Source organism: Cyprinodon variegatus, unplaced genomic scaffold (assembly GCF_000732505.1).
Source record: "Cyprinodon variegatus isolate N-32 unplaced genomic scaffold, C_variegatus-1.0 Scaffold89, whole genome shotgun sequence".
Classification (NCBI taxonomy): Eukaryota; Metazoa; Chordata; class Actinopteri; order Cyprinodontiformes; family Cyprinodontidae; genus Cyprinodon; species Cyprinodon variegatus.
The window spans coordinates 25309-35056 of NW_015150542.1; the positions used below are offsets into that span (position 1 = coordinate 25309).

The 9748-nt window shown below is 41.2% G+C and overlaps 1 protein-coding gene across 2 annotated transcripts in view; it reads right to left on the reverse strand.

Moving 5' to 3' along the window:
* Window positions 1-171: 171 nt before the first annotated feature.
* LOC107083996 (outer dense fiber protein 2-like) overlaps window positions 172-9748 on the reverse strand; it is a 15571-nt gene continuing 5994 nt past the window's right edge. Inside the window, exons 4-18 of one of the 2 annotated variants that reach the window (XM_015373621.1) lie at window positions 8421-8550; window positions 7739-7870; window positions 7261-7335; window positions 7118-7189; window positions 6883-6999; window positions 4491-4685; window positions 3481-3590; window positions 3103-3238; window positions 2915-3025; window positions 2568-2831; window positions 2296-2396; window positions 1800-1962; window positions 1048-1173; window positions 780-973; window positions 184-625 (exon numbers count right to left, since the gene is read on the reverse strand). In XM_015373621.1, the coding sequence (XP_015229107.1) occupies window positions 827-973; window positions 1048-1173; window positions 1800-1962; window positions 2296-2396; window positions 2568-2831; window positions 2915-3025; window positions 3103-3238; window positions 3481-3590; window positions 4491-4685; window positions 6883-6999; window positions 7118-7189; window positions 7261-7335; window positions 7739-7870; window positions 8421-8550 (1879 nt within the window). In that variant the 3' untranslated portion in view covers window positions 184-625; window positions 780-826. Of the gene's footprint in view, window positions 974-1047; window positions 1174-1799; window positions 1963-2295; window positions 2397-2567; window positions 2832-2914; window positions 3026-3102; window positions 3239-3480; window positions 3591-4490; window positions 4686-6882; window positions 7000-7117; window positions 7190-7260; window positions 7336-7738; window positions 7871-8420; window positions 8551-9748 lie in introns of both variants that reach the window. The other variant, XM_015373620.1, reaches the window with a different exon arrangement.

Consider the following 9748-nt stretch of genomic DNA (forward strand, 5'->3'; position numbering starts at 1 on the left):
CTAAAAAAAACAATTAAACAAAGAAAATAGAACATAACACATAGATTTGGCCAAAGTCACAAATAAAACCAAAAGAACAAACTCAATAATTTCACCATTGTTCAAAATGTGAAGAACACAGAGTTTATACTTCTAAGAAGGTTCCTAAATATAAAAATGTACATAAATCCCATCCAAAGGGGACTGTCACCATGTTAACAATCCAAAGATAAAAATATTTAAATAAATAAAAGACAGAAAATCTTTAAGAGTGATTTTAATTAATGACAGCCTTGCTATAATCTGTAAATATATACTAATGAAAGTTCATATTTGAAGTTAAACAAACAATGCGATAAAAAAACAGGTTACAAAATTCTTTTTTCTGAAAGGTTTTTACTTCTACAAGAATGCTGAAAAAGTAATAAATGAGGTTCAGACCTTTTTATTTTAAAACAGTGTGAGTCACTCCTTAATTAATGGAACATCTGTGCTTTAGAGTACGGTGTAGGTTTTAGGACATCCTTAGTTCTCCTTAGACAAAAAATAAATACAAATAAAATTTCGGGTGCCTAGAAAAGTTTTCTGGACTCTGGAATAAAATGTTACCACCATCGTCCGCCATTGCTGTCCAATCCGCTTGGACCCGCAGGGAACAATGGGAAATAGAGGGATGTTGGATGTTTTTAGGCAAGAATGTAGCTTTGTTAAACTTAAATTTCTGCACAGTTGGTCTGTACATATTTCACTTATTTGGCAAAAATAACTTTCATTTCCTGAAACAACAAATTTCCTGAGACCTTCGGATGTCCTACAATGTACGCCGTAGGAGAGTTCTGGATTCTTCTCAGCTGGAGAGCTGAGATTCACCAAAGACGTTTCCATATGAGGTCTTCAGAAACTGAACATAGTTCTGCAAGCTGCGGTTTGTAGAATCCGACTGGTCCAGCCGCTCCTTCATGTTGTGAAGCTGGGTCTGAAAGCGACGCTCCATCTAGAGACAGAAAAACACATTTTAATCCGGCTGAAGGTTGGAGACAGACCAGGACGAGGGGAAGAGACACGTACATCCTCCTTGCTTCGCTGCACCTGACTCAGCTCTGATTTGGCTCGGCTCAGCTGGCTCTGCAGCTCCAGCGCTTTGGACTGGGACGCCTTCTCTTTGGCCAGAACCCTGTGCATGCTGTTGTCCACCTGCAGGCAGAAGTCAGTGAAATTACCAAAATTATAATCTGTATAAAATAGCATAATGCATAATATTCCCTTTTTTAGTAATCATGGTCTATGCTTTCCCTTCTAACCCCAAAATAAAAAGGATCCCATCTATTGAGCGGCTTTTACTGAAGCAGACTTTCTGTGCTGCAGGACCTAAATAAACAAATAATAAATAAACACAGCCATGTCTATATTTTACAGAATAGACATGATCTTTTTTTTTATTAAGCCCTTTTATTATAGGAAAAATTTTGGTAAGACTTGCCTGAACAATTATTTACTGCTTTCTTTAAATAAATCCAAATATTTTATATGTTTTATTGAAAAAAAAATTGAACTAAATTCAACCCTAAAGGGAAATTAAACACATTGAATAAAATTAGAACCCTTAATTATTTTTTTTTATTTTGGCCAGTCAGCAGTTTTTACTTGTTTTATTTCTTCCCATATGGTAAGAAGTTATAAGACCACTGACATAAAAAGGAAGAGGAAGGAACGGTAAACAGATACACCTTTAATGAAACATCTTTCTACCAAATGGTGGCGTATTTTACCCTGAGGACGAGGAATCATTAAGAGAGGAAAATAAGTTTTCTGTTTCCAACCTGTCTCTGAGCGTCGTCCAGAGCTTGCTGCAGCTGCCTGGACACCACGCTGCACTCGCGGGTTTTCTCCTCCAGCTGCTGCTGAAGGCTGCGGATGTTTCCTTCCTTCAGGCTCAGAGTTTGAGACGTAGTTCGGTTTTCTGCATTCATATCCTCCAGCTTCCTACAATCAACATGCAAGCTTCAGCTTTTACAACACGCAGGGAAATAAATTCTCAGTTCTAGATTAAGAGCAGTTTTTATTCTGCTCTCGCCTCCTTATATCTAAAACACATAGTTTATAACGTATAACTTTACTGTTATATCCTGGAATAAGATGTTAAATGATTTCTTTTTTTATGAACAAACAGATTTAATTCTTTTTTTTGTTTTGTTTTCACCACTATAATCTGTGCAGAGGAATGGGAGACATTCAGAGATGGAGGCACAGAGGCATCAAACCATCTCCTGCTGCTGCAGGAGTAATAATGTTTCTTAGGGGGGTGGTGAGGCATACCTCTCTAGGTTGTTAATTTTCTCCTTCAGGACGTTGTTTTCCTCCTGCAACAGCAGATTCCTCTGCTGAAATGTTTGCAGCTGAGCCCCTTGCTGCTCCACCTGCACACAAACACAAAGCCTGAGTGTTAAGAGGCCTCCCTGTTCACACACAGACCTGACAAGCCTAAAAGGATGTTCTGCTGACTCAGTAAGTCTAAAGGTGGAACAAATGGATCCGAATGGAACATTAGAGCCTGGAACCAGGCAGGTCAGAGGATGTTTGTCTCAAACCTTGAGTCTGACGTCAGACAGGGCAGCCTGATGATCCATCTTCCTCCTCTCCTGGACGTCAGCCTCCTCCTGTGTGTCTCGGAGCTGCTGTTCCGTCCTCCTCAGCCTCTCTGGCAAAGCCTCAAGCTCCTGGATCTGGTTCAGCAGCTCCCGTCTCATCTGCTCCTTCTCCTTCTCCAGGCTCTCCTTTAGCTCCCGTGCCTCCTTCTGTGTCACCTCTAGCCTCAGACAGTGCTCCTCTGCCTCCAGACGGGCCTGCTGGACCTGTAGAGGAACCAACCAAAGATAAAGACTGTTTTCCCTCCATGTTTGGATGATCTGCAGGGCAGATGTGAGGGCAAAAGTACCTTCTTCTTGTATTTCTCCACCAGGATTTCAGACTTTTTGACCGATGACTTCAGCTGACGAGCCTCAGAATGAAGTCGCCTGAATTTCTCCTCAGACGACGTCAGCTCGCTCTGATCAGGATGAATGAGCAGAATAAAGAACGTCGGTCTATTCATCGAAGGTTTCCTGCTCCTTACGGCCAACCTACCCTGAGCGTTTGGTTTTCCAGCTTCGTGGAGGCGCTCTCAGCGCTCATTTGGTGAAGCTGATTTCTGAGCTCCTCCCTCTCTGCTCGACTCTTCTCCTCTGCCGAGCGAAGCCGGGAGTTCAGCTCAGTGATCCTCCTAATAAAGAAGGGGTGTTATTCAGCCTAATGCCACAAACAGATCAGCCTCCCTTTCTCCTAAACGTAGCTTTGCACAGCAGCATCCATCAGCCTCCGAACGACGCAAACTCTGACTCCCTATATATAAACTCATTCACATACTTATGCGTAACAATCAAATGAATAAGTGATACAGCTGGAACGCAAAAACCAGCCAGTGGGATTCTTCTTCAGGAAAATGAGTGTTTGGTCTTTGCTCACCGTTTGAGGTCAGAGATTTCTTCCTCCAGCTGCCGTTTCCCAGCTGCTTCCTTCGAGTGGCGCAGGCACCAGTCGCTGGACGTGGACAGAGCCTGAGACAGCTGCGCCTCCTTTAAGACAGAACAGAGGTTTATGTTTAGATCCTGTTTCCAGTTTTTTTTTCTTCCTAATAACATCCCTGAACTGTTGGCTCCATTAAACGATTAAAGCTTCCAAGTGAACACGGAGGAAACAAACCAGGAATATAACTTTGGTTCCACTATAAACTCTATAAGGATGTTTCAAACATAGTAATATAAAATCTGTTTTATTGAGGTGAAAAGACATAAATAAAAAGAAAACGTAAATATGCCTTCATTGGCTCTGAACACTCGGACAGCCTGCGGCGGCCGGTTTATGCTAATGTCCAGCATGTGTGGCGTCTGCAGAGATGTTACCCCTGACTCTAAACCAGACAGGTCCTGCATGGAGGGAAGCTCTGCCCTGATGATCGTCTCTGCAGATCCGATTGTTTGTGGTAGTTTGGTCCTGTCCTGTTTACCGATAGAGATGGACGGACACAGGACAGAAAGTGGTCCTCAGCAGACTTAGTGTCTCTGAGGATGACGAGGGTGGAGTTCTCCAAATGTTCACCATCATCTCTACAGTCCTCAGTGGTTCTGACTCAGACTGTTCATTGGATCAAACTGCAAACATCAGGACTTTCCCTTTAAGTGCAATTATTTTTATCTGCTAATAGGAGAGATGGACGGGATGATTACCTGCTGATAAAAGTTTAAAAACACTTTCCACCCATATCTTTTCAACTATTTACAGTAGAAATTCTAGTTAATAACATGGAATTTAAAACATAAACCTGTAAAGGCTGCAGAACAATGTCATAGAGCTGAGAAAATATTAAACATTTTGACTCAATCTAAATCAATACTTCTCTCATTTGCTATTAAAATGGGAAAACCGACTCCATAACAAGTCCTTTCATCCCGTGTTTAATTTAAGTCTTTTCTGACCTTCTCCTGAACTTTCTCTGCCAGTTGTCTTGCCGTCTCCTTGGCTTGTTCGGCGCGCTGCGTGGTCAGGGCCAGCTCCTCTCGCTCCTCCCTCTTCTGCGCCTCCTCTTCCCCCCTCTGCTCCCTCAGAGCCTGAAGCTCCTCCTGCAGAATCCGGAGCTCCTTCCGCTGCTGCTCCTGACTCTGATGCATCCTCTTCCTCACAAACAGGGTGGATAGGAGAAGCAACAAGCTGAGATGTTAGTGCACCGTTCTCCTATCAGAAAGCTGCTAACGTTCTGCTTTGGCGGACACAGCTAACTGTTGCTTAGCATCGATTTGAAAAGAGTTTGAAGAGGTTTAAAACAGTTGCTGATACTCCCAGGAGTGGACGTCCCAGGATAGAGTGGAAATGCTCAGAAAAATGACAAAAAGGGCCTCAGTTAGCAGATGAAAGGTTAAAGTTTATGAGAGAACAATCAGAAAAAGTCAGACATGCTTTGTTTGGAAAGACTAGAAGGGAAAATTCCAAGAACCTAATCTACTGCATGTCCAGGTCTAAAGCACGGCGGAGGAGGGCTGATGATTTGGGTCTTTCTTTTGCAGCCATTCAGCGGATCATGGACCACCATCTCTGAGGTTCTGTTTACACGTTTTCTAAGTTTTGTGTACACCACAATGGACTCTGTTTTCCCTGAAAAACAGGACGATTTGAAACGTTTCAAAGCAACACGGTCTCTATTGTGGTGCAAACAGGATAAAAAACAGAAGCCTGCATTTATGGGAAACCCTTTCCACACAGGCAGCATGACTAAGCGCTGGCATCTTTAGAAACTACGGAAGCCGAGAGCGGTCATACTCGACTTTTTTTTTTTTCCTTTTCAAAACAATGACATAACTATCTCATTATTACGGTTAAAACATTGTTTTTCCGAGATAGCAAGATAATTATCTCGTTATCATGTCAAAACAGTTATTGATTTCTTGAGATAACGAGATGATTAACCTGAATTAGTAATGAACGAGGCTGGATCCATGCCTACGGTAACCATAGTGTGCAATCGGGGTACCGCTTGTGCACAAATAATACGTTTTTCAGTTTCCTATTTCTTTTCATTGATTGTCAGGTTGTGGTGGATAATTGGATTGCATGGGTTACAGTAGAAACAACTCTGCTTTTTTAATGAAAAACTTTAATCTGGACTCATTTTGGGGGTTAATGCATCTTATACCTGTTACAGGCGTAACACCAGATGCTAAGGCGCCGGAGGCATAGGTCTAATTGCTTATGAATCAGAAGTGGAAGCAAATCATCAAACCAACAACGTCATCTTGTTCCCTAAAAGTTAAACACAGGATTATTTAAAAAATTTCACATTGGCTGCCACGACTTATAAGTCATCTCCCGCTGTTGTGGTATTGAAGGATGTAATCAGTTTTAACATACACCAATCATCTCATTATGACGAGAAAAAGGCTTTTGTTATCTTAAGATAATGAGAAAATTAACTTGTTTTCTCAAGAAAACCACAGTGGAAAAAGTATCTTAGGGACACGGCCTCTCTCGGCTTCCGTAAGAAACAGAGAGTGTTTGTAGGTATATTCATATAAGATTTAAAGAACATACCGCCTACTAGTGATGTGTTTCTACCAGGGCCATATGCACAAAGATCATCACTTGAAATTATTTCATTTAGATGCATCAGCAAAAATAGAAAATTGTCTCATCTTCAATTAATAGTTTTTAAAAAAAAACATGATATTTTAGACTGAGATCTGGTGACTATGCAGATATAAATCAGTTTATTTATATCTGATATAAGTCAGCAGATATAAATGAGCTGAAGCTGGATTCCTCCATGCCTGACCGAACAATGAAGTGGCGCAGCTGAGATGGTTTTAGAAGCTGCTGGATCATCTGCCTGTTGTTGATTTTATTTCTTAACAGCTTTTTTATTTTCAGATTTATTTCTCTATAGTGCTACATCTAATGTGTGTATTGAGGTTTAATTAATCAATTGTTAAAGCTGATTTAGACCGGATCACCTTCATCACCTCCTAGGGCGACAGTGGTGTCAGATGTAGGAGTTTGCCCTGAAATCAAAGGGTTGACGGTTCAAGCCCTGGCTCCGGCTTTCAGTGTCATTGTATCCTTGGACAAGACACTTCACCTGCATTATCTACTGATGGTGGTCAGTGGCACCAGTGTATGGCAGCTTCGCTTCTGTCAGTCAGCCCCAGGGCGGCTACGGCTACAATGTAGCTTACTACTATTTCTTTGAAACGATTATTGTTATCCATCAAAATCATGGTCTTAATGATAAGTTGATGAAAAAAAATTATAATAATAAAAGAAAAAACAGATTTTGACTTAAAAGCTTTAGGTTAAAATTCCTCGGATGTAAACTCTGACCTGGATCTGAGCAGCCAGGTGGGCCTTTTCTGCCTCAGCCTGGTTCAGCTGAGACTCCAGATGTTTGCGGGTCGACTCCAGAATCCTTGACAGCTCCTCTGTTGTCTTCATGCTGTCCTGGATCAACAGAAGCAGAGGCTGCCTGGTGATTTCCACACACCTTTACGCAATTATAGGAAATAAAGTAGAGTTTCTGGAGGCGAAACCAAAACCAGCTAACTTTGACGTTTCAAACCTTTTCAAAGTCCAGGTGCTCAGCCAGCTGTGAAGCCTCCTTCTCCTTGTTAGAGAGTTTAGTGAAAAGTCTCTGGAAAGAAAGAAGTCACACTATCAGACAGGAGAAAGAAAAAATGAGAGGAGGAGACGTTCATCACTCACCATGTTTTCTGCTTCACTGTCAGCCAACTTCTTCTTCAGGGCGTCTTTCTCTGTCGACCACATCAGAGTCCTTCTCTGTAAAAAAAAAAAAAAAAAATCTGCACTTTCTTGCAACATTTAATCTTTTATATAAAACCAACATCAGTTCTAAAAAAATACATTGATTTAAAAAGATCTAACCTAATCTTTATATACTTAGAAACAAAAATAAGTAGAAATAAGTGATGTGAGTCCAGCTTCATAAAGCCCACAGAAAACTTAACAGATGTTAGTTTCTAAGACAGGCTACAGCGAAGGGTTAAATTTGAAGCAAAAACCTTTAGATTGTGAAAGAAAGGGAAGAAAAAGAAACAAACATGCTTGATTTTACTATAGAAATGTAGTTTTAAGATATTCTAAGTGTCCATGGAGCCCCTGACCAGTCAGAATGGAATATTCTGGGCAGACTTCCACTCTGCTGGGTCTCTGCTTCTCATACCTCTGAATCGCTCCAGTCCCTGAGGAGGTCTCGAAGGCTGTGGTTTGTTTTGTCAAACATTTCGATTTTTTCCAGCAGCAGCTCCTGCTGCCGTCCCAGTGAGGCTGCATGAAGCTTCGACAGACGCCGCTCCTGGAGGATAAAGATGATAAAGAGGCAGACCGGAGGCGTTCAAACCGAAACCAATACAGTTTTCCCGACTTTCACGAAGCCACAGCCCTTTTTTTAACGTGGAGACAGAAGGACTGGGATAAAATAAAATTGCTGTTGGGCGTCTTCCATCAATTAAATGAAGCCGTCTGCATCCAAGGTGCACAAACTAGTGTTATCACAGATCATTCCTCCCAGTAGCTGCAATGTTTTACAACCAACTCAACTCAACCAACCTAAAAAAACTGAGTATTTAAATCCCGGTGGTTATTTGCAATTACTTTCTTTTTTATTCTTTTTTTAACTAAATCTTTAAATCTGAGTATATATATTTTTTTAAGAACTCTAATGCTGTAGACTTCTATGTAGATGTTACATCAAATCATACAATAGAAGTGCAAAAATGATTGCTCTTATGAAAAGAAGGACATTTCTTATTTGGTTTTATAAGAGCCACAGAGGGACCAAAGAGTCCAGTGAGGTTCTGTGCAGCAGGTTGCAGTCCTTTGGTTAGTTTAGGAGTAAAGCCTACCTTAGTAAGGCCATCAATGGTTTCCTTCAGAGCTGTCAGCTGATTGGCTACAGCTACACCGTCGATTTCTGCCTCTACCAGCGCCCTCAGGAGCACGTCTGTCTCTCTTTGTTGATCATGGGACTCTGATCTGTAAATATGATCGATCTAAATGAGTTAAACTGTCATTCCTTGGGATGGACTGAGGGAAAGAGATGAGGGAGATGGGGGTGAGAGGAGAGAATTACAGATGAGGAGAGGAAGGATAGCATGAAGCATTGCTTCTGAGTTCCTTCTTGGTTGGAGAGGTGATGGACTGGCTAGAGTCCTTATAGAACTGGAGCGAAAGCGGAAAGCAGGTGGGAGAGAGATTAAAGTAATGAATGTGCACCCTGAAGAGAAGAAGTATGAAAGCCAACAGATGAAGGGATGAATTCATAGAGGGAGAAAGGTGAAAAAAGTCTCGGAGGTGGTGGGGAACCTGGGCTCAACTGTCAACAGTAACCATGCAGAGAAGAAGATAGTAACACCCGCTATGATGCACGATTTGGAGACGGTTGCTTTAACTGAGAGTCAGGTAGCAGAGCTGGACATGTGTAGATCTCCACTGAGAGTAACTGGCTGAATTAAAACAGATCAGGCTGAATGTTGTGGAGAAAACGTGAAACAAAGCTAAAGCAGGAGGATGTAGAGGGGATTCAGTGCCTTGCAAAGGTATTTCTATCTACCAGTGAATAAAGTAAAGAAGAAATACATAGTGGTCACAAAGTAGCACGTTTCCAAAAGACTGTTTCATATTTGTACAAGAAAAACAGTGGTTACTCTGATATAGGTCATAAAGTTAGAAATAAGAGGAAAGAATTCCTCAATCTTAGAGAACCGTTTAGCTTTTTTCAAATTTCTGAGACTATTTCATTATGACTAAAACATTGTTTGATGAGCAGACTGACAATTCGTGCTTCGACAGACAGTCGAAGCGTCATACACAAGAAGGGTTTTGTGGATACACAGACGCGACAGCATCCAACTTAACTCAGACATTGATGGCAATGGTAAGGTGAAGTAAAAAAACCACAAAAAAAAAACCTTTTCAAGTCAAGCGCACGCCACAAGAACAATCAGAAAAGTGCTGCAGTTCTAAGCTTTGCCCACATGGCAGCATCATTAGAAAACTCCACAATGCTGCTTTAATATTTCACATTTATGCTATAATCATATAAAATCTTCCTTTTTTAAATTTCAAATGCATTAATCATGATCATCAAAGATAGTACAGGTTTTTCTCGTAAATATGTGAAACTATTCTTGACAGGTGTTTGTTTTTTTCTGAACATTTACTCCTACTTGGC